The sequence below is a fragment of the Podarcis tiliguerta genome, assembly GCF_965153285.1.
Source record: "Podarcis tiliguerta genome assembly, chromosome: Z".
Lineage (NCBI taxonomy): Eukaryota > Metazoa > Chordata > Lepidosauria > Squamata > Lacertidae > Podarcis > Podarcis tiliguerta.
This window is the reverse complement of record NC_139553.1, coordinates 47,268,397-47,293,153: the sequence shown is the minus strand read 5'-3', so window position 1 is coordinate 47,293,153 and position 24,757 is coordinate 47,268,397. Positions and strand designations below refer to the sequence as shown.

At 40.1% G+C, this 24,757-nt stretch overlaps 1 protein-coding gene across 8 annotated transcripts in view; it reads left to right on the top strand.

The window, feature by feature from the left end:
* Nucleotides 1-24,757, top strand: part of LRCH2 (leucine rich repeats and calponin homology domain containing 2) — a 57,428-nt gene that overhangs the window by 24,794 nt on the left and 7,877 nt on the right. For 2 of the 8 annotated variants that reach the window (XR_014507010.1, XM_083422594.1), the window contains exons 3-20: nucleotides 2,323-2,449; nucleotides 4,787-4,892; nucleotides 4,994-5,130; nucleotides 5,695-5,828; nucleotides 8,527-8,614; nucleotides 9,415-9,526; nucleotides 11,074-11,171; nucleotides 11,294-11,361; nucleotides 11,671-11,775; nucleotides 13,590-13,658; nucleotides 14,593-14,641; nucleotides 17,686-17,802; nucleotides 20,533-20,577; nucleotides 22,016-22,066; nucleotides 22,608-22,665; nucleotides 23,581-23,690; nucleotides 23,856-23,993; nucleotides 24,614-24,691. Coding sequence is in view for 6 of the 8 variants with exons in the window: in XM_083422594.1 (XP_083278720.1) it covers nucleotides 2,323-2,449; nucleotides 4,787-4,892; nucleotides 4,994-5,130; nucleotides 5,695-5,828; nucleotides 8,527-8,614; nucleotides 9,415-9,526; nucleotides 11,074-11,171; nucleotides 11,294-11,361; nucleotides 11,671-11,775; nucleotides 13,590-13,658; nucleotides 14,593-14,641; nucleotides 17,686-17,802; nucleotides 20,533-20,577; nucleotides 22,016-22,066; nucleotides 22,608-22,665; nucleotides 23,581-23,690; nucleotides 23,856-23,993; nucleotides 24,614-24,691 (1,690 nt within the window). In the remaining 2 variants the exon portion in view is untranslated. Of the gene's footprint in view, nucleotides 1-2,322; nucleotides 2,450-4,786; nucleotides 4,893-4,993; nucleotides 5,131-5,694; nucleotides 5,829-8,526; nucleotides 8,615-9,414; nucleotides 9,527-11,073; nucleotides 11,172-11,293; nucleotides 11,362-11,670; nucleotides 11,776-12,385; nucleotides 12,464-13,589; nucleotides 13,659-14,592; nucleotides 14,642-17,685; nucleotides 17,803-20,532; nucleotides 20,578-22,015; nucleotides 22,073-22,607; nucleotides 22,666-23,580; nucleotides 23,691-23,855; nucleotides 23,994-24,613; nucleotides 24,692-24,757 lie in introns of all 8 variants that reach the window. The other 6 variants (XR_014507009.1, XM_083422595.1, XM_083422590.1 and 3 more) reach the window with 5 other exon arrangements.

Here is a 24,757-nt window from a genome sequence, read left to right as displayed (position 1 = left end):
GGTTTTTTCCTCCATTAATATATATGTGTGATGGAAACAGCAGCTCACACCATAAATAAGAAGAATGAAAAAGTTAGAGAGACAATTAATAATTAAATGATATATTGGAATTTAGTGGATTCATGGAGACTGCACCATCCTAGGGAAAAATCCTATACATATTTTGCAGGAATTCACAATACCCAGCACAGAATTGATTTGATTTTTTTAAAAAACATCAGCATCACTGCATTCCTTTACTAGCCGATGTGACATTGATATTCCCATTATAGCTGATCACTCAGCAGTAATATTGGAATACAATCTATTCAATACCCAGGAAGGTATGAGGAGATGGTATCTTAATATATCATTACTAAATGATAAAAACTTCATTCAATATATAACGCAAGAAACGCAAATATATTTTAAAAATAACTCCAAATCATTAACGTCAAGACTGATGGAATGGGAAGGCTACAAAGCTTATATGTGAGGGAAGATAATATCTTTCTCTGCCAACAAGGTCAAGATGCAAAGATTAAAAGAAAATAACCTAAAAATTATTTTAAAACATTATGGGGCGATATGGCAAATAACCCATCTAGGGTTAAATATGAACGAATACAACAACAAACACTAGAACTGAATAGTATACAGTGGTACCTCAGGTTAAGTACTTAATTCGTCCCAGAGGTCCGTACTTAACCTGAAACTGTTCTTAACCTGAAGCACCAGTTTAGCTAATGGGGCCTCCTGCTGCTGCCGCGCCACTGGAGCACGATTTCTGTTCTCATCCTGAAGCAAAGTTCTTAACCCGAGCTAATATTTCTGCATTAGCGGAGTCTGTAACCTGAAGCGTATGTAACCTGAGGTACCACTGTACTAGCCCAAAAAATTGAGCTCAGCTTATTAAGACAAACATATTGGGAACAGGGAGAAAGACAGACAAAAATTCTAGCTGTCTGTCTAAAACAGAAGAAAATGAACCAAATAATACCTTTAATAAGAAAGGAAAACAACATTGCAGCGACCTCATCAACAGATATAAAAAATTTTGGGGGATGAACATAAATAAAAATAATAAGGATAACCCTTATCAGCATGAGAAATTAACAATATGGGCCAACCCAAAATTAAAAATTGGAAATTAAGTAATAATTTGGCAAAACTGGATGATAAAAGGTATTTTGACACTGAATCAATTAATTGATGAGAACTACAAATTTGTGGAATATAAGACTTTGCAAGTAAAGTATGGACTAACCAGTGAAACACATTGGCAATATATCCAATTGAAACATATGTTGGAAAAGCAGTTTGGCCCTGATGCTATAGCTGCATTGGAAACACGCATGCTGTTACAGGATTTAATCTCTGCAACGAAAACAAAAAAATCCTACACTTGCACTATATAAAACTTTACTTCAGGAAGAAATACGATTTAGAATATGGAAGACAAAAATGTTGTTAAAGAGCTAGGAGTACAGATAACAAATGATATGTGGGAGACAAGTATAAAATCAATAGAAAAAGCCTCTATGGATTTAAGACTTAGACTTATTCAACAGAAAATAGTATTTAGAGGACACTGGACTCCAGCAAGATTATATCAGAAGAAAATAACAAGTGCAGATAATTGCTGGAGATGGAGGAGTAAAAATGTGAACTTAATACATATGTTGATTAACTGCCCGACCATTCTGAAGTGAGGTGAGGATATTTATAGCAAAAGTAATAAAAAGAAATTGTTATTTAGGAGAACCGAATTTAATTCTAAATTATATTCTGGAAACTTGGAAGATCTCAAGGGGCCAAAAAAAGTGGTTGCATTGCATTATATTAGAAGCAAAAAACCTTGTTTTGATGAATTGGAAGAGTCGCAAAAAGATTCCACTGAGCATACAGATTGATAATATGGACAGATTAGCTACATACAAAAGAACTGCTTGTTGACGCAAAATAAGAATGGATAAATATGAAGAAATTTGGAACAAATATCTAAGTGACAAGGCTGATAAGAGTGGGAAATAGAGGGGGGAGAGTGGTGATAAACAAGGAGTAGGCATAGGGATATTGCTGTATCTAAATTTGTGTTGTCAATTTGTGTTGTTATTGTTATTATGGTTTTTTGTTGTTTGTGTCTTTTTAGTTTTGTGTTTGTACTGATTGGAAAAAGAGAATTAAAAAAAAAAAACCACACCACTTTACTATCAATGAGATTCTCACTAAAGTAACAATTTTGAGCAAATATTCATGCTGGTTTTAAGTGGCTTGTAGATCTCTGTATCTGAATGGTGATAGCTGCCAGACATAACCATATATTTTCTCTAATCTCTTTAGTCGAAATCTTTTATCAACATTGCCAAAATACTTGTTTGATCTGCCGCTTAAAGTTTTGGTTGTCAGCAATAATAAACTTGTGTCCATTCCCGAAGAAATTGGAAAATTGAGAGATATAATGGAATTGGTGAGTGTCATGGTATAGTTTCTCTCTTTGTTGAATCTTTATAGTTAATTCTTTGTGTGGGCCAATTCTCAATTAGTAGTAAGCCCTAACACAGTGAGTTGCAAATTTAAATTAATCCATTCATACTTAAATATCCCAGAGCAATCCTTTTGTTTGAATAGAAGTGCAATGAGTTTTCCTTCAACTTTATTTTAAACAAATGGTGCTATATGTAGCTTGAAACAAAAATATGAATTATATCTTTTGTGACTGAAATGCTATCTGGATCCTGCAATTTACTATATTGGCCCGAATATAAGCCACACCCGAATATAAACTGCACCTTTAAAATTCAAGGGGGAAAAAAAAAGACAATACCCGAATATAAGCCACTCCCTTAAAATTCCACAGGCACTCACACCTGTTCCATTTTACCACATGTCTGTTTCAGCAGCGATATCGTAAAAGCCAATTTTGTAAGGTCACAAATTTAAGCTGCAGTTTAACTTTTCATGGTCAGAATTTGAAAAAAAAAAGTGAGGCTTATATTCAGGCCAATATGGTACTTCTAGGATGGAATAAATGTGAAAATCTAACGGATTAATTTTTATGCAACTGCTCAAGTCCTCATTTTAAAGTTGCATTTGTAGATTTCATTCCATAAAAAGACTTACCTTATTTAAGGAATAGAACTTTTTCATTTGATATCCCACTCATTTGATATTTCTAAAAAGATGGAAATCATCTGAACTCTGAAGCTCTTGCTACTTGTCAATAATCTACAATCTCCTTGTCATCAAGATTCAAAAGGAATATTGTAAATAAAGATTTTTCCCCAGCCCCATATATATGACTATTCCCAGTCATCTTATCTTCACTCTTTCCCACATTACAAGTGTAATGCCATGTAAGCAGAATTACATGGTATAGTTCTACCAGTTTTTATAATTTTAGTAATTTATCTGTGTTTATAATTGTAAATTATATTACTCTAACCTACCCTGGTAGGGGACACGTGTGGCACTGTGGTTTAAACCACTGAGCCTAGGGCTTGCGGATTGGAAGGTTGGTGGTTCAAATCCCCACGAGGGTTGAGCTCCTATTGCTCCCGTTGAGGTCCCAGCTCCTGCCAACCTAGCAGTTCGAAAGCATGCCCAAAAGTGCAAGTAGATTAATAGGTACCACTCCAGGGGGAAGGTAAACGGCGTTTCCGTGCGTTGCTGTGGTGCCAGTGTTCCGTTGCGCCAGAAGCGGCTTAGTCATGCTGGCCACATGACCCAGAAAAACTGTCTGCGGAGTGGACAAACGCTGGCTCCCTCGGCCTGTAAAGCGGGATGAGTGCCACAACCCCAGAGTAGTTCGCAACTGGACGTAACTGTCAGGGGTCCCTTTACCTTTAGCCCTTGAGGTATTGCAGTCCTGAGTTGCTTAAGGGTTTTAGGTAAAAACCAGCACTTTGAACTGGGCCCAGAACATAATTAGCAACCAGTGCAGTCAAGCCAGGATTGGTGCAATAGGCTCTAATCATCTTGCCCCAGCGGGCAACCTGGCTGCCAAATTCTGTGCCAGCTGAAGTTTCCAAACTGTCTTTAGGGGCAGCCCTACATTATTTTCAGTAATATAACCTAGAGGTTGCCAAAGCATAGACAACAGAAGTTGGGCTATCCCTGTACCAGCTGGGCCACCAGCCAAAGCTGATGAAGGGAATCCATGCCACCAAGGACATCAGAACCCCAAGAGACAGCAAAGGATCCAGAAGTACCCCCAATCGACCCCATCCAGAGCAGGCAACCTCCCATCCATCCAATCTAGCAAAACACCTGCTAACAGTGCCTCAGTCTTATAAGATTGAGCTTGAGTGTGTTGACTCTCATCCAGTCCATTACCAAGGCAAGACAATGGTCCAGCACAGACAGTGCCACATCTGCAAGAGTTTCTTTCAGATTTTTGTAGCTGCAGTTAGTCAGGGACAAACGTCGGCTCCCTCGGCCAGTAAAGCGAGCTGAGCACTTCAACCCCAGTGTCATTTGTGACTGGACTTAATTATCAGGGGTGCTTTACCTTTTTTTAAACCTACCCTGGTACTTTATGCTGAAGGGTGGCTAAAAATTTAAATTAAAAAAAAATCTATTTGAGTATTTAAGATTAAAAAATATGCCTTGCATAAAAGCAAAATTCCTCTGTTCTTAGGATATCTCCTTTTTTCATTTCTATTGCAAAATTCAAGAATGCTGTAACCAAAATGCAAGCACATGCATTCCTTAAAACATACTCATTTGCTTTAGCCACCTTCTTCAATGTATGCTTTTGAAATTTCAGTCACTATTTGACATTCTGACTCATTGTTTCTTAATTTAGGATATTAGCTGTAATGAGATCCAAGTCCTTCCCCAGCAAATTGGAAAGCTGCAGTCATTACGAGAATTAAATTTAAGAAGAAATAATATTCATATACTACCTGATGGTAAGCTTCTATTCCCTTCCAGCTTCTTTGTTAATTCATTTAAACAATATCAATATTTTTGATGTATGAGCTTCTGATTTTTTTCCCTTTCCCACCAATAGAATTAGGAGACCTTCCCTTGGTCAAGCTGGACTTCTCATGTAATAAAATCACAGAAATACCTGTGTGTTTCAGGAAGCTACATCGCTTGCAAGTCATTATTTTGGACAATAATCCAATGCAGATACCACCAGCACAGGTTCAATTAAAACATTCTTTTCTCATTTTTAAAGTAGAAACAATTCTTTATGTGAGATACCTATTCATCTAGCTGCCCATGGAGTAAGGTGCTTCTTGACCAAAATCCATTTGTGGAAGCACTTTTTCTTCTTGATCACTTTTCAATGTTGGTTTTAATATGCCTGCGGGAAAGTGGCCGGAAGTGGGGCATGCCTTTGTAATAATCAACTGGTCATATTCTGAGATGAGTTTCACTCTTCTCAAATAAGAAGCAGGGAAAATAATATTGAAAACCAATCCACTGTTGTTGCACTTTAATGTTTTCACCATGCTCTTTAGCCAACAAAATCTTACTAAGTTGGGGAAAGGTGAGCAGCAATACCTGCCACTGAACTTGATGGATGTGTTTGGTCCTGTTTAATCTGCCCAGTTATCTGTACTACAAGGGTATAGGTGGGAATGTGCTGTGCTGTGTTATGCATACTGTATGAGGATTGGAGGTAATCAATAAAAACGGTGCTAAGGTTTCTGTAAATGCTCCCATCTGACTAAATGAATGCTTTCCCCATCTGCTTCTTAACAGATATGTTTAAAGGGCAAAGTACACATATTTAAATTCCTCAGCATTCAGGCATGCCTCAGAATAGATAAAAAGCCGGATTCCTTGGATCTTCCATCCTTGGGTAAAAGAATACCTTCCCAGCCGCTCACAGACAGGTAAACTTGCATTCCCTTTTCAGAATGTGTAAAATGAGCATTTATCAAACTTGAAGGAGTAATGCTCTGAGTTTGCTTTATTGCAATAATTTCAGTACTTCTGAAGTAAAAGTTGTTGTAGCCTTTAGGATGCTATCTTTCCCATTACTATTTTTGTGCAGATTCTTTCCCATCTCAGTAGGGTGTGTTCTCACAGTGAGTTTGTTTTCTGAGTAATCTAAGCATTATAGCAATTAACTGTTGAATTAAATTGTTTCCACTTGTGCAGAATCTTCCATAAAGAATGCCATATATTTAAAGGTATTTTCAGCTCATCCCTCATGATTAAAAACCAAAGTTCCAATATTCTCCTCAAAGCTGTACCAAAGGAGGGGCAGGGAGCAAGGAATTACTCATGAAAAGTGTTGCATTTCCTGTGGCTACACAGGTCTATATGTAATGTGAAAGTTGCTTTCTTCTACTTGTACTAGAAATTGATCAGTTTTGCTGAAAGGGAAGTCTGCCACCTACTGTCAAACAATTAGATTATTTTCCTGGAGTGGAAAATCCTTCTCAGTTAATGTCAGAAGTACAACATAGTTTTTCAAGTCTAAACTCACATAACTTTCAGAACATATTTCCATAAGTTCACTTATCGTTGGCTATAAATTAATAATGTTTATTATTTTGCTTCTGTTCATTTTTTTCTCCTGTATTTGCGGGTTCCGAATGATCCGGTCTTGTTTCCGGAGCACTACCGACACATTACAGGATATTTGACACATTACAGGATATTTTTCTTTTTGTTATTTTATGAACTTTATTAAGAACACTGCTTGTGTTTAGCGTCCTTTTTTTCCTACCAGTGAGTCAGTGCATTGATTAAATATTGGCACAAATGTGAAACATTTCTCCTACAAACTATCGTAGATTCCGGCGTATTAGGCGACTGGACATATAAGACGACCCCCCAAATTGGTAGCTGCCAATTTGGGGGGGGGGGGCGTCATATGCCGAGTCACCTAATACGCCGGTTGACTTATACGCCCAGTCTTATACACGGCAGCTTCACTGGGCAACGGCAGTGGTCGGCGGGCTCCGCGCCAGGAGGAAGCTGCCTGGTGAAGCTGCCCAGCAAAGCTAAGCTGGCTTCGCTGGGCGGCTTCCTCCCATGCGGAGCGGAGCCCGCCTCCCACTGCTACTGCCCAGCTAAGCTGCCGCAGCTGCTGCCGTCGCACCAGTAGGTGGTGGGTTCCACGCTGGGAGAAGCCGCCCAGCAAAGCTGGCTTAGCATCACTGGGCAGCTTTGCCGTGCAGCTTCCTCCCAGCGCGGAGCCCACTGCTGCTGCCCAGTGAACCCATACCCGGCATATAAGATGACCCCTGACTTTTTAGAGGTTAAAAAGTTGTCTTGTACGCCGGAATCTATGGTAATAAGCACATTTGCATAATTACCATTGGCACCTAAATTTGCCTCTAGACAACTAGAACTTTCTCCAGGCTTGCATCTGGTTTACTGGGGCAGCATTAGCATTATTAAATAGAGGTCCTAGTGAGCATTGCATGTGTTAGCCCAGCCTTTCCTAACCTGATGCCCTCCAGATATTTTGGACGACAACTCCCATCAGGCCGAGTCAGCATGGGAGTATCAAAACATTGGGGGCACACTGAGTTGGCAGAAGCTGTTCTTGCCAGCAGGGAAAAAAGCCTGTAGGCTTGTCTTTCAAAGGCAGTTCACACCTCACAAGCAGAGACCTGATCCTTTCTTGCCAGTTGTGAATGTTCTGAAAATATTCAATAACTAACAAATGTATACATAACCATTCTCCATAGACAGGGTGAGCTGTTAAAGGATGAGCAGTTTACTTCTGTTGTGTTGCATTCCATCCAACATATATTCTGGTTTCTTTTTCTTTTGTTTTTGTATGTTGACTTTGTAAAATTAAGCTTGGAATTGTTACAGGAGCCGTTTGCCCCAGGTTTTTCCCTAACTGTGCATATGTGTACTAGTTCAGATCGCAGTACAAAAAATAACCTTTATGTAATTGCAGAAACACATTAGGGTACCTTTTCCTGCTAAGCTCAATCCCTTGTCCATCTTTCTATAATAAATAAAATTTCCAATAATCCTAGGAAGATGACTTCTGCACATGTTTACTAACCTCTCTTCCTAACATGAACTATTTATATAGTACCGTCTATGTATATGGAGGTTTATGAAGAAGAGATATAGAAGATTCTTCTTCCAAAGGGATTCTAATATGAAATAAACACAAGGAAACAGCAGAGAAAGGGGTGGGAATGTAGGGAATAAGTGATGCATGTATTTGGTTACAGTAAAATAAGGAGTAGGTGGGGCATTGAGTATTTTCTGGGGTCAGTGTTGTGATTTGGTATGGAAAACTCTGGGATAAAAGCACAGGACTTGTAACCACAAATAACAGGGAGAAGTGACCATCCACCCTGCCTGACACAGCTCTAGTGTTGACATTTTGCAGGATTATCAGACAATATAGTCAGTCCCTTTTGACTTTTTATGATCTGTGATTGTCCAATTGCATCTCAGTGGGACACACCTTTTTAATACCAAGAACCTCTGTAAATAATCCACCTTCAAAAGAGCATCTTGCTCTACAAGAAGTGGCTGTTCATCACTCAGAGAACCAGAACCTGCGTCTTAGTATTTGTCACAATTAAGGTACTTGTTCTTTTATTACAGTATGGAAGATTTTTATCCAAATAAAAACCACGGCCCAGACTCTGGCATTGGCAGCGATAATGGGGATAAAAGGTTATCCACAACAGAAGTAAGCCTGTCCTTTCTAAACTACTTAAAGGAAAGAGGTAGCAGGGGCAGTGGGTTTCTCTAACATCTCTTCTGACTGCTTTCCATTGTCTCAGAATTCTTAGTTTGGCTAAATCTCCATCCATTTGATTTCAATAAACTCCAGTTTAAAAATGACTGTAAAGTACAATAAGATAGCTTGCCTGCTTTGTTATATACTTTATCCTTAACAGCAGTGTTTTGAAGCATTACCCATGCCAGCACTGCACCCCATAGTCACCTTTGACTGGACTTAACCGTCCAGGTGACGTTTATCTTACCATCCAGTAAACAATCCCTCAACATTAAATCCGTATCTTACCAGCTTCATGGTGGTAAAATGAAATAACCCTGAAGGATTCCCCTATTTTATTTTGTCTTGAGCAAACAGAACTTGAACTTGTGTACTTTTGACATTCATTGAGCTGGGATAGCTCTGTTGGTAGAGCACGAGATTCTTAATCTCAGGGTCATGGTCAAAAGATGCTTTGCAGGGGTTTGGACTACATGACCCTCATGGTCCTTTCCAATTCTACAATTTTATGATTCTAGGTCATTTTAAGTAGCTCGTTTAAAACTTGACATCTGTTGGATACCTCATTAAATGGAAAATATGTCTTCTCCTGTCTCAGTGAGTAGGAAATGCTCTACATACAGGCCTGCCCTCCAGCAGTGTGCCACAGTGGCCTCTGCTGGTGGTGGTGGGAAGCTGATTTCCTGATGCAAAGTTTATCAGAACAACAAGTGGAATATGCAGGTTATGGTCTTAACTGCTCTTTTCAGCCATCCGATGATGACACAATCAGCCTTCACTCTCAGGTATCGGAATCGACAAGGGAGCAGACACTCAGAAACGACAATCAGTTACTAGGAAATAAACCTGAACTGCATAAAGGTGAGTTCCAATTTCTGGTTCTCAGAAATGTCTTCTTTGTACTCACAGTTCTGCTTTGGTCGTAACACTGCATTACTGATTACAGGCCTCAAAGGCCATTGGGCACATGTTCTTCCCCTTCTCTTCCTCTACCTCAGCCGTGAGGAGACAATTGATAGCATACCGATTTACACTAACTGGAAAGCCTTGTCAGTTTAAATTATGGTGGTTTGAAAGAAGCCTGGATAATCAGCTATGGTTTAACCCTGACTTGTTTCAATAAATTGTTGTTTAAGCTGAGGGTGGGGAACTTATCCTCCATCTGATAGCCACTTTTCCTTATGAGTAATCTTCAGGTGGCAGTGGTGGCACTTGCCAGTGGTGGGAATGGCCAGAGGCAAAATGGGTCAAGCAATAGATATGCACTGTAGGGTACTTTCTAGTCACATTTAAAAGCTAGAGGTTTCTGCATGCCTCCATCTTCCAGGCAAGCAAGGGGCATTCTCATAGTTCAAGGACCCATTGAAGCCAGAAAGAAAGCATTTGAGGATGTTGTAGAGCAGTGTTGAAGGCCAGATAAAAAGCCCTGGGAGGGCCACATTTGACCACCCTCTGGCCTGAAGTTCCCCAACAGTGTTTTTACACTAACAGTTTCCCTTGTGAAACTGTTTAAAAATAAGCAAGTGCTTTCAATCTCCTTGCAGTGGCTCTCTTTGACCTCGCAAGGGTTTGGCCTTGAGGATTAGTCCTTTGTTATGAGAACCACAAGTTTGACAGCCATAGGAGGACACGTGAAAGAATGGAATGTGTCCTTCCTGAAGCCTTATGCATTTTTGATGAAATAATCACCCCACTCCCACAAAAAAGAGAAATAATTCTCACCTATGTTGGTATTGTCTTTATTTTAAGGAGAGAATAAAAATAGAAAATCAAAACCTTTGTTAAATTGCCTTCTTATTGCTGCACATCTACCAATCGCCCGGAGAGGGAAAACATTGTCCAAAATTAACACCTCATTATAGTGAATTAATATATGGAAAATTGCATTACATGAAAACCGGTATACTCTTTTTTTTAAAAAAAAGAAAAGATAACCACTTTTGTCTTAGTTTGGTGTGATTTTATTGAATATATATAAAAAGAAAATTTACATCTCTCTTTTCCACAAGTCCCTCAAGAAATCTGGGATAAGTAACATCTAATTGGTTGACAAATTTCCTTCATAGAATATAGGGCCTTTTATTTTTTGTCCTCCTTGTGCCTCTGATGGTTTCAGTTACAGATTTATGTTTCTGTATTTTGTAAGTCATCTGCACCACACTTCCTCTCTTCCTTATAATGGTACTTTCCACTTACTTGTCTCTGTTTTATAATAAATATATAGATAACCACCTTTATCATATTTTCCTGTGAATGTAATATGCCATGCCAGCCTTGGTTTGGTTTGGTTTAGTTTTTATATGTTCGCCTCAGGGAGTTCTGTTTTGTTATTTGAGCTATACATCTATCTGTATAAAATAAATCTCCCTTTCCTCCCCCCTTGCTTTGTCATCATCCCTGATGACCAGACCCAGAAGTGTGTGATTACCTTGACCCCAGCTCAGAGGATGTGGCTTCCTGTGATCAAGGAGATGTGCAAACTGGGCCATCGATCTCGTATATTAAGGTAGCATCTTAAAGAATAACTTGGATATTAGCAACCCGCTTTACATATTGTGAAGTTCAGTAATGTGACCCCTGCACACTTTCTTTTCTCTCCTTTCCCTCCCACCCCTGTGTGCATGTTAGGAACGAGCAAAGCAGACTGAAAAGTCTCAGAAAACAGAAGAAAATGAAAACTGGGGAGATGAGAAGAGGTATTTTCCCTAGCAGTACTAACTGGGCATTCTAATTAGTATTGATGATTATGATGATTTATTGCCTGCCCTTCATCTTAAGGTCCCAGAGCAGATTACAACAATAAAAACCCAACTTCAGTATTAAAACACAATACCGCACAATATTAAAACCAGATTAAAACTACTTAAAATTATACAAATCAGGTGGGTACTAAAAATATCTAGAATGGGAAATATGAATAGCTGTTGGAGGAGGGAGTCTTAGTTTTTTTCTGTTGTTTCTCTGGCATTCTGATTTAAAATAGAAATGTTTGTGGTGTTTTTTAGGGTTCAGAAGGATCAGGTATTGGCAGAGGAAGATGATGAACTGAAGGAAGTGACTGACCTAAGGAAAATAGCTGCCCAGCTGCTGCAACAAGAACAGAAGAACAGGTATTTAGCCTTTGGATCACAACAGTAGGTGAACTCTATATGCAAGTCCCCTGGCTGCATTTTGTGTTAAAGGCTTGTGGAGTTTTAAAATTTGGCAAATGACACAGAAGCTTAACCAAGAAATCAATCAAACTCTGGTCCTGCTTCCTAGACACATCTGGTTGCCCACTGAGAACAGGGTGGACTCAAAAGGCAATTGGCCTAATCCAGCAACCAGACTCTTCTAATATTCAGATATTTGAGATTTAGTGTTGATAAACATGAACAAATTTTATTGCTTCTCTGCAGCTAACATTTGAGTGCAATTTGTCCACTTTAAAACTGGTAAGCGTGAAACTGCGAATGATTGAAATGAGCTGAGTTTAGCAATCTGGCTGAGCATAAACTAAGATTACTCAAAATTCTCTGATTCTTGTCAAAAAGAAAAAAGGGAAAAAAGTTTAACACAAAGCTCAACCATTAAGCATTTTGTCTTTTAAACCCTGTTAAAGCTCTACCTCCTTACTCTTTTCTGCTCACTATACTAATGACGTCCCTGTCCTCTCCTGTCAACCTTTACTTCTTCCTTCTTCCATCTTTGGGTTTTGATGTACATGAAATACGAATTCAGACGGAGACCATTAAGCTATAGAACTTCATTCAGTGAAAAGCTCTTCCAGAGGACAAGGGTCGCAGGACGCGCATCAAGGTATTTTGTTTTTATGGCACATGAATTTCAGCTGGCCACACAAGGGACAAACAGACAATTCCTGCATTGCAGGGGCTTGGACTAGACGACCCCTTGGGTTCCTTCCAATTCTATGATTCTGTGAAAACATTTTTTGGTGTGCTGCTAAAGATGCGAAGACTTAAAGTAGTAAGAATCCTTACCCCAAGCTGGGGAGCTATAGCATAGGGCAGGATACAGATCAGAGCTGGAGTGGGCTCTAAAAGTACCAGCTCCATCAATAGAATTGCTTGATTGTCGTTATTTGCTTGTGTGTTTTTTAAAAAAATAATTGTGCTGCCCTTTATCAGAATCAATTTCAGAGCAGTTCGTATGCAACAGTTTAAAAATAGAGGCAAGAATTGTATTATTCCATTATGACTCACATAAAAACAAAATTCAAAACATATTGGAATTTTAATAATACACATACTTTTTGAGGATGGAAGTGATGAAACTTTACACAGGGGAGCGATTTTTAAAGGTGTTGTTCTTTTCTTCACGGGGCAACTTATATTTTTGGTTATGGGTAGTGTGCCTGCAAGTCTTCCCAATGGTTAGAAGTCTGACTGTGGAAATGCTTCTGCCTGTGTCCAATATTCAGGCATGCTCTGTACATCTGACTCAGAAATAGATGGGGGTGCTCTGGGTCTCACTAGATCAAGAGTGTGGCTATTGTACCTATCTTCAAATAACTTCTCTGTGATGAAATACTACATATCTTTTCTCAGCTTTTTTCTATCATGTTTCCTTTTCTGAATCTTTCTTCCCCATTGTCAGTGTTGCATCTAGTCAAATATTGTCTATTCTGTACTATCTTCCTCACTAAGTCACCAGTCAGACTGAATGTTTCTCAGTGATTCTCATACTCACCTTCTTTGATCATGTAACCCAAAAACAACAGGCTTAAAATTAGTTAAGAACAATAAAAATGGTGTTAAAGTAACATATTTTCCCTCTGACTATTAGCATGTAGAGATATCTGGACTCTAAACTTTTGCTCAAATTCTCAGAGCTGGACAGTAAATATTCAAATGCATTTTAAACTACACAATTTCAGCATGAAATTTTTGTGGTTTCAAGTGCACATTTGTGTGTTTGATTTTAGACTTCTGAATCACTCCACGTCAGCAAGTACAAGAAACAGACCAAAACAGACCATGGAATCAGAAAAAAGGTATCAATTGTGCTTTTCTTAGTAGTAAAATACTTTGGGTGAACCCTGTGGTGGTGGTGCTGGGGATGGTTGAATAAAGGCTGCTTGAGAAGTGCCTAATTCTTTCTCAAAAGTTCCACATTACCTTCAGATAGCAGAAATTGATTCTAGAATATATCACTGTGCAAGGGTGCTCTTCATAACTGTTGGTTTTGAGGTGTTTCAGAATTAAACAGCCTACAAAGCTTTACATAGATTTCAAGAGTGTTTTAAGGGCAGAGATAAAGGCACAAGTGTGCTTTAAAAAATGGATCTTTGAAATGCACGCAGACAGCCTTCCCTAGATACCATGTTGATTTATTGCACAGCACTGTTTGCTGAAGTCAGCGTTAACAGTTGTAAATTCCTGATCTCTTAATGTATTTAAACAACTGTCCAGAAAGCCTTTTTTTAAATTTCTGAGTACTTGAGAAAACAATTTGTTCTGGTGTTAAGTTTTCAAAGATATGTAGCAGAGCTGATTAATCATTAAAATTAACACTTCATTATTGTGACAAGAATACACTTCCACAAGATAGACGTCCAAAAGACAAGTCATGATATGAAAAACCCTCTTTAAATTCTTTCTTCCAGAGTATGTTACCTGAATTCCTTAATGGAGACTCTCATTGAGTATAGTTATTATAAGATTTCTCAGCTGTGAACAGTAAGAACATGGTGATTTTCTAGATTGGTTTATTCCTTAGTAAACAAGCTTTCTGAGTGTGATTACCCACTTCTACATAGCCCATAAGAATGATTTCACTCCCTCCCTTTTTTTAAAATGTATGTCTAGGTCATTTTGATACAAGACTCTTTTTTGCTTATATGTATATGATTGTAAGTTGCTTGACTTGGCTCAGTGTAAAAGATGAAAAAATCCATTCTAACAAACTATGTGTGTGTTTTCATCTAGCCTTTCAGCAGATGAAGCAAATTCTCCATCATCCCCATACAGTTGGCAGGTAATGCAGAGATACATAAGCATCCAAAATACTGTCTGCGCAGCTGTGATAGTTTTGCTCCTACTTTCTTGACTGGCTTGATTTCATGGCCATGGTCATGTATGGTGGTAAACTAGCCAAATGTACTATACAGACTCTGGAGGGTAGTTGACAGTTCTAGCCATTGACACAAATGTAACAAAAATGGAATACAAAAAGATTGTTTTCTCCCAGAAGTGCTGATCTTTAAATTACTGCACTTTTAACCTGCTTTTTCCAGGTGCAAACCTTTTGATAAACTGCCTTGACAAATGTATCAGGCCATTTTCCCCCATTAATGAAGAACTTTCTCTTCCATGGTGTAGTGAAACAGACGCATGAGGAATTGCTGCTATTATTATTATTATTACCATCACCATTATCAACCCACACTTTACCTTAAGGTCCCAGCGCAGGAGGTGATGATTAATAATAATAATAATTTATTTGTACTCTGTCCATGTGACTGGGTTGCCCCAGCCACTCTGGGTGGCTTCCAGCACATACACTAGTAGCGAAAATTGTGTCAAAACAAGATGACACCTGATTGGGACTCTAAACACTCCTTTTTCTGGTTATTTGGCTATAAATTTTAATAGAATACAGGGTAAAGAAGTGCGACTTCAGTATTCCTCGGAAACTGTATAATGAATGTGTCAGACACACCTCTGCTGGGAAGGAGCTCTGCAGTTTAGGGGACATCACAGATAATGCCCTATCCTGGGCCTACCCAAGCCTCTGAGGGCATAGGAACTATCAAGAGGGCCCCTTTTGCTGATCTTGGCACCCAGGAGAGTGTGGGGAAGGAAGCAGTCTTTCAGATACTTGAGGCATGAGTCATACACATGAATGGCTTGCTTATTCCAGAAACATGGAAGTTCATAACTACATGCGGCAACCTGGTTGGCATTATTTAGCCATGAGGAGATAGAAAGCTTTCACACATGTGTTCAGCTAAACACAATTTAGCATAATCCCCATAGCATAATGTGGTTAATCTTATGACCATTTATCACTTCTCAGCCTTCTGGCTAAGATCAAGTGTAGCGGTTTATTGAAACAAGCCAGCTTCATGAACCAGAATTTGAAACTGGCTTGTTTGAGTATCCCGCAGTTTAATCACAGTTTGTCCATATTCAGATATAATGCTAAACTCTGGTTAATTAAAAATGGAAGCAGAATGGCCACATCAAAAGAGTTGATAGGTAATGGAATATGTTAACCTCAGGGTCACTCAGGTTCATTCATGTAATACAAAATTTTAGTATAAAGCATAGTTTAGTGCTGTGCCTGAATGAGGTAGTTGTGTGTATCAGTCTTTGGGTATTTTTACTACATTCTCTTGTATGTCCTGTACCCAACTGCAAGGCTACTAAAATGGAAACATAATGACAATAATTTAGACTAAATGGGAAAATTAGTGGCCACTATAATATTTTAATAGTCATTTTCTTACTCTACCCGTCTACTTTCCTCTCAGTAACTTATTACACACGGTACTGTTATCTTAAACAAAAAAGTTGGTACCAAATGTAATTCAGTTTCTTGACTGGAAGTAGGAACATCTTCATTGTTCTGATCAGCAAGTTTACAATGCCCTCAGTAAGAAGTAATGAGGGGTGAATCTAGCTGTGCAGCCAGTAAACTCTTCTCTGATTTTCAGAGCTCTTTGTTTAGGACAGGAGTGGGGATCCTCGAGATCAGGGACCATATGTGACCCTCCAAGCCTGTGTAGGAACCTCTGACTTTTGCATGACTGACCTGTAGCCTATTATGCATCTGTTGCCCCAAACCCTACTGGCACTTAGCCACTTGAAGGCGGCCCATGAAAAAATGTGACCTTTGACTGTGAAAAAGGTTCCACATCCCTGGTTTGGGGAGCCCCTACTTATTTTTTCATTGGGGGTGGTTCCAGCAGACTACTCTGAGGACCAGGATATACCGTATTTTTCTCTCTATAACACTCACATTTTTTCTCCTAAAAAGTAAGGGGAAATGTCTGTGCGTGTTATTGAGCGAATGTGTGGTCCCTAGAGCCGACTGGCCCGAGTACAGGGGCAAAAATCAGATCGCGCGGAGGAGGTAAGGCTAAAGAGAGGAGGTTGCTGCTTTCCTGCATTCTGCCTCAGGGTCTTACTGCCCACCCTCTTCTGTTTTCGGTTGCTGTGTTTGCTCAAACGCAACAAAGAGCAGGGAAATCCCTTCCCTCCTGGCAAGCAGAGGGGAAAGGAAAGGATCGTGTCCTTCCTTCTAATTCCTTCCTAGTCACACTGCACGCAGGCTCCAGCCCACCCGGCTCAGTTCCGTCGGCTAGGAGCGCAGCCGACAGCCACCACCTCCTCCTCTCCGTGCTCTGGTGCTGCTGCGTCCAGCATTCTAGGGACTCGCAGGCAGCCGGAAAACATGCAGGTGGGAGAGAGAGAGAAAGACGGTTGGCTTGGGTGGTTGGGGTGTAATTTTGCCTTCCTTTCCTCCTTCCCGTTAAACCCCTCTCCTGCATTGTTAGCCAGCTGCTTCTCCGCACACCCCTCTCATGCTACTTGTCCCTTCTGTGTTTTTCCTTCCCTCCCCACCTAAAACGTGGTTACAAAGCACGGATCCAAATGGATCCTCAGGATCTTTGCATTGGGTCACCTCAAATTCACCATCAGATCACATAGCATGTCCATGGCTACAGCCTGCACCAAAAAAATCACGCACCCACTGTTGCCTGGGGCCACAGTGGTGCAAAAACGTAGTTACAAAGCACAGATCCACATGGATTCTCAAGATTTTTGCATTGGGCTACCCCAAACTCAGCGTCAAATCACATGTCTGTGGCCACAGCATGAAGCACAAAAATGGTACATCCACTGTTTCATTCAGAATTTTTTTTCCTTGTTTTCCTCCTCTAAAAACTATGTGCGTGTTATGGTCAGGTGCGTGTTATCGAGCGAAAAATACGGTACATAATTTAATCTGAACTGCTTGCTGGAAGGTCAGAGTGGAATTTCTTGTCTTACGAAGCTACTTATTTCTCCCATCAGTCACTGGAGGATCGGAAAGACCACCCAGATGAGCAACACTGGCCGGACATGCAGCCAGTTATCTGGCAAAATGAGGAGAGGAGGCGGAGCAAGCAAATCAGAAAAGAATATTTCAAGGTATGTTGTTCCTTTATGGTGGCAAATTTGATGCTTAATCTGATTAGCGGCCTGAGTAGCTCTACAAAAATTAAGATTTATTATATATAAAAAAGGAAAGCCTAGGTTAAGGTATCACCCTGGCCATACTTTTTGGCAAGGGACAACTGAAATAGAACTTCCCCCCTCAACAGCATGTTGTTGTTGAATGACAGCTCAAGGTGTCAAATACTAGTTGGTTTTGTGCATTATTTCATGTTGCATGTTTAGCCTGTGAGGGTTGCTTTACCGTGAATTAGTGTTTTCCTAGCTTTTCTGTTTTAAGTCAGTAAGCATTTGGAAGATATACAAGGAAAATATCTGTTGTGTCTAGCTGTACTTGCAGACTGAGGTCAAAAGCCTAGATCCACTGAGACCCTTGATTTCCTTACTGAATAAAATGAAAATAAAGAGCATTTTTGCATGGTTGTTACAGGAAGTGCTGAAAAGCAAAATAGCTAAATGCTGTGTGATTGACATTACTTTGTACAAATTGAGTATGCTGGAAGAAAATCCATTCAGTGAACAAAAATTCTTCCCCCAGATTCCATCCTCTCACTTTAAATTTGGTATAATTTAAAGAGATTGCAACTCTTCACACAAAGAGTTCCTAAATAGCCAATTTCTCACATGCACGCAATCTAAATACAAAAACTACTCCTTTTAAAAACAGCTGAAGTTCAGTGCTACTTCAGTGTCAGCTTCCATCTTAGTCCATTCAAAGCATAGAACAAAAGCCTAATTTGACTTATTTGAACCTCAGACAGTGGTTGATATCAAACTCTCTTTTTTAAAAGCTGATGCAAATTATGGAAGAGAAGAAGAAGAGAAGAGGCTGAAAGCGTGCCAAAAGAGTTTGAGCAGGATTATGCTCTAGGGTGTAGTGATTTCAGTATTACACTGCAATAAAATGCTCTTGCTACATCGGAAAGGCTATAGCTTTGCCTGCCTCCTCACATCCTTCCTCTCCCAGCAATCTAGTAACTTCTCTGTGCATATTTGCAAGGCTGTTATAATTATCAGCAAATCTTCTCTATAAATGTGCCTAGTCCTTTTCAGGAAGTATCCAGTATTTGCTGTTTGTACTAACCTGCAACCACATCCATGTCTATGTCTTTAATTATTTCCATTACAAAATGAGGCATAGCAATGACATTAGCTGTTGGAGCAATGCCTTGCCTTTTATACTGGACTAGGTATTTTAGAATGTCTGCTTAACCATACTCTTCAGCTGTATTCCCATATTGGTACGAGACTCCAAGCACTTGTCTTTCTTCCAGGCTATCTAAAATAAATAAAATTTATACTGATGGCAGGATGGAGAAAATTACTTCTGCTGTTAAGATTTCCCAAATCTTTCAACTTGCTGGCATTTCCCTTTGACTTTGTGTTGAACTCTAGAACCAGAAACACAGTTTAAATTTGAAAGTAAGAGTTCACCACCAGAGGGCACTGCCTGCCTTCTGAGGATAGAAGACTTTCCCTTGGAATCCAGTGGGAATAACTGAGGTTTCTGTGCGAAGCTTCAAGTTGGATTGAAATATAGAATGTCTTCCATTATGAAGCTGACTTTGTCAGATGTTTCACTCATGACGCTTAAAAATTCCGGGATGTACAGTAAGACAAGCACAATACAGTGTCACACTTCAAAGCAAACTATATTTTAAATCGGTATTTGATTGATATTTGCGGTTAAAATGATCACATAGCCGCTTCAGAATTCTCCCCCTCCCCAATCCATGCAGCTTCGAAGTAAGGTTCTAAAAAGGGGGCTGTGACCACCATGACAAGGCCTTACAGGCCATCACCGCCTTTGCCACTGCTGCAAGGCCTTGCAGGCTGCCACCACTACTGCCATCACCACCACAAGGCCTTGCAGGCTGCCACTGCTTCTGCCCCCCCCCCAAACATTGTTGATTCTGCCATCCTCAGGCTGCTGCCGCTTGTGTCTCCTAGCAGGCCTGCTGGCAGTTTGACAGTCTCAGATTATTTGAATGCACTATGACTCATTGCCATACTTTGGATTGTCCTGAATACCACCATTTGGTAACCAAGCCCAAAACCAAAAGTCCTGTTGGGATGCATTTTCGCTTTCCTGCTGTTGAAAGTCACCATGAGGTGATTGATAATATCATCAGTTATCAGTTTAAGACCTTTAAGTAGTAGCAGTTTCCATTTATATATCATGATGTTGATATATCACAATATTGAAAATATTAGGGATAATGGGAGTTGTAGTCCAGCAACACCTGGAAGACCACAAGTTCCCCACCAAACCCTTAAACAGTTTTGTTCCGGAAATAGTAATTTTACAGAAATGCAGTTGCTAAACTAGCTTCCTCAAAATCCAGTTTTGAGTACATCGCGGAGAAGAAACACATACCATGCTGTGGCTTTGCAATATGGAAGGAAGTAAAATATATGTCCTTCAATTTCTTTTTGCTTAGAACATGCAATATGTTTTGTTGTACTTGAAAATTTAAGCTGGGGATCATTAACCCGTGGGCAGGATTCAGCCCACTCAAACACAAGAATTGTCAGTTGCCACCCTAAAATGCCCATGAGACTTTTGACATTGTGGACAGCATGAAAAGGCATGAACTGTGGCCACAGGTCCAGAAGGCAGCAGCACAGCTAAGGAGTGGATTCTGGCAACATAACATAAATGATATGCTATAAATAGCTGTTTAAAACAAACTCTTTGCCTTTCAGTACAAGTCTTCCCGGAAGAGTTCAAGTGGCAACGAAAATGATGAGGTGAGTTAGCACTGTGATAAGGAGCCAACTACATAAGGAATTGGAACTTGTGCTGATCCAGTTGGCTGTAATATCAGCGGAAACCTTACTTTAGGCTCATGTACAAAACTTCTGAACCTCTGGGAAGCCGATGCTGCTTGTAAAGATGGAATTCATCCTGTCCAGTGTAGGGTACCTTGATGCTTTGTTTCCATGGTGTCTGTCAACATGAGCTTCTAAACTGTTGAGGCTCAGTTCCTTGAACTTCACATGGAGTTTAGGGTCTCCCCCACTTTTTTCCCTTATTGCTTCTCTCATTGTCACTGCCATCTCCACTAGGTGATTAACAGTGGCAGTGCATGCTGGTAATGTTAATTTTTTAGGTGCTGTCTGTATTAGGCAGCAAATGGGGTAAGGTGCACACTTTTCATTTCTAGCAGTTTTTATTTGAATCAGCTTTGTTGTTTTGAAAGAGGGGGTATTCTGGAATGCAGGGACCAGTGGGATCTTTGGTTTTCTCAAAACCTTGATTTTAAAAAATTCTGTGACAAAGTGGTTTTAAAAGGGGGTAAAAAGGAGAGGAAAGCAAGGCAACCAAACACATGTGCTGCAGGAATTGTTTTGCTTCGGGTCTTTGACTGAAATGTTAACTCAAATTGGGCAAAATGTGATGGAATGGGAAAATGTGTTGAACCCAGTCATTGCCTGAATGCAGAAGTGTCCAGGTCATAGTTTCTACTTAGAAGTTCACTGGCAGAATTCCTAGTGCAGCTGAATCGTGTGTGTGTGTGTGTGTGTGTGTGTGTGTGTGTCCCAACTCCCCTCTGTCTTTATACTGTTGAAGCTTCCCAAATAACACCTAGATTTTAATCACTTAAAAAGTTTTTTCGCCAGATAGGCTGTGTTCTTCAACTTAAGGGGGTTGGTGGGTGCCTCAGGGGCAAACTGCAGTGGGAATTTAGAAAGATTAAGAAACCAGATATCATTTTTTAGAAAAGCTCATACAAAAAAAGCTCATACAGACTTCTATATCTGACCATTTAATGACAATGTAATGACCATTTAATGTAGATGTTGACCACACTCCCCAGTGAATACTAGGGCTTCCCATTGTTAGCTTTGTGCTTAGTTCTTTGATTTCTCCAGCTGGCCATGGCATCCAGTTTGAACTCTCCAGCAGGCAGTTTCCTGAGTTCAGCACCATAAATGCAGTATTAAACATGGCACACTGTTCCGCTTGCAGAAGGACCAAGGTTCAGAAACTTTCCAAATCCTTCATTGTGAAACTGCTGAGCAGCCATGTCTTAGTTGTTGCTGTTATTTTGGTGTGCATACACATGTTTAATCATACATCTATGTGTAAGAATACTTGTATATCATACATGTTCATAATCATGCAATTTTTTATTTAAAAACATATCTTTCATTTTATAATTCCATCTTTTTGGTTTCTTTTTAGCAAGACAGTGATAATACTAATGTGTCCCCACAGTCTCCTGTGTCATCTGAGGTACAAGTCTGTTTGTGTCAGTGTGTTTTTCACTACCTGTTACACCGCTGCATGGAACTCACATGAAATATGCCGTTCTTTGCTAAATTAGAGAATACTGTACAAAGACAGTTCTTTTGAAGAATTATCTGGAGTATATTATACAGTAGCTACAATGTATGTCAGAAAAACACAGAAAAGTAAGCTTCTAACTGCTTAAGGTATATCCCATTTTCATGACCAAAAATTAATAATAATTGAATGAATTATTGGTGAATTCATGTTTTAAGTGTTGCCTGTGTTCCAAAGAAAAGATTCTCCTGTATAAGTTCATTTCCTTGGGGCTTCCCCTGGCAACAGAGGAGAGAGAAAGGAGTGAGCAATCTTGGTGTAGCATCTCCCCAAATACAGTATTATAATTGAGCTGAATTTTAAAAAAATTAAAACATTTCCCCCTTTCTGTCAAGGAAGACTATGTACTTGCCACATGAAAACAATCTTCTGTGTGACTTTAGTTATGTTTTGGGGCCTTCTGACATCCCCCTTCTCCCCCCACCCCTAGGATTATGAAAGGGCCGATGGCAATTCTCATGGTCCTTTTGGACTGAAGCCCAGATCAGGTAGGCACCATTCCACACATACTGAACATCTAAGGGATGCATGGAAAATAGGTTATTTTGGAGGTGGCAAAAGGATAGAATTGCTCTTATCAGTCTTGCTGTGGGTTTCTTAGAAGCTGGGATATATAATCCATATATTTTCACATATGCTGAAATTGCATGAGAAGTCCTTCACAAACTGCTGTAGGAGAATCAAATAGTCACAATAGAAGGCGATTTTTCAGCAGAGAATCATACAGAGGTGGTTAGGGAGGATGTGAATAGTCATATGCAGATTGAACAAAACTAGCAAAGGTTATTTGGTTGTATCTAGCTCAGTTGACCCATTAAAATTAGTTGCTGTGGCTTGATGTCCCTGAGTCTGCTTTTAAGCCTGACTTAGTTGGGCACCACCCTGAACCAAAGCAGCCCCCCCCCCAAAAAAATATAGACTGGGACCTCTGGATGAGTGGATGGGGGGGGGGCTAGATGTGAGTTGAGCCTTGGTGTTGCAGAGCCCTTGCTTTGCAATCTCCTCCTTCACTAGTAAAATGGCTCCCAGGCAGACATATTTCCAAGCCCCACTGTGAGATCTTGGAGAGCTATTTTTGAAGTAGCTAGTCCTGGGCCAGATGGAGTAATGATCTCTCTTGGGACAAAGTAGTTTATATGCTTGTTTGAGCCCAAGTCAGAATCCATTTACACAACTGGAATTGTATATGCTTGATTTCTGTTGATTTGCATAAATCCAGAGTGTTCTTCATCCAGGTATCCAACAGAAAGCTATTTTCTGATTCAAGTCATCAAGTGGTACAGGAACGTTTTACTGAGATTAGTTTTAATATCGGTGGCTTTTTGTCTTGCTGGTAGTGACTCTTGTGAACAGTGCAGTTAAGGAAACAAAACCTCCTCAGATTTTCCTCGTTCCATTTGCAGCTTTTGGCCGCTCTCGCCAGGACTACAGTGCCACAGACCCCGGATTCACAATGAGGAGGAAAATGGAGCACTTAAGGGAAGAGAGAGAACAAATAAAGCAGCTGCGCAATGTAATTTTATTCTGTCTGAAATGAATTCCTTGGTTTGCAGAGTTAACGTTCATGTCATTTGAATGTGTTTAGTTAAATAATACACACAGAAAATATGAAACCTGGCTTCTTTTAAAGTGGCCTTGAAATGAGCATTATCCTTATTGTACTCTCTTATTTTCCTAGAATCTAGAGTCGCGATTGAAGGTCAGTTTGCCAGATGACATTGGAGCAGCATTAATGGATGGGGTGGTTCTGTGCCATTTAGCCAATCATATAAGACCTCGATCTGTTGCCAGTATTCATGTCCCATCACCAGCTGTGGTGAGTAAACCATCTATTCTCAAAACAGACATGGCCATTCCCTTTTTTTACATCCCTTCACAATGCATTTATGTAAGCCTCCTTATAACCTTGTGCGTTAAGATCAGTTGCTTTAAGTGATAATTTAAGACAGATGTTTTCAACCTTTTTGAGTCCATGGCTCCCTTGACCAACTACATTCTTTCTGTGGCTCCCCTGTCAGGCTCAGGAGCCCACTTACACCACTCCTTGCCTGCAGAGCTGGCAGCCCTCTGAGCAGCCACTGCTGCCGTCCCTGGTCTCTGAGTCGGTGCCCCCCCCCCGCCCCAAAGAGAGGTGCCTCCCAGAGTTTGCCTGCAGAGCTTATAGCCAGGGCTGCTGCAGTAAAAAGCTGTGCAAGCCTTTGGTAGGCAGAGACACAAGAGGGCATCAGAGAAGGGAGGGAAGGAAAGAGGGACAGAGACCAGTGTTGCCCACAGCACCCCTGACCATCATTCAAGGTACTCCAGGGTGCTGCTGCACACTGGTTGAAGACCACTGTTTTAAGTGATCAGAGCTTCTGCTGTTGTATATTTGTAATGTAAATCTTCAAGTTCTTTGCAAAAATATGAATAATGACAGCTGTATCTCCCTCTTAACAGCCTAAACTCAGTATGGCAAAGTGCCGAAGAAATGTTGAAAACTTCCTTGATGCTTGCAAAAAACTAGGTGTCCCACAGGTAAAAATGCTGAAATGATTTTCTGATTGACCAACCAGATCAGGTTAGCTTTTGCTAGATCTTTTG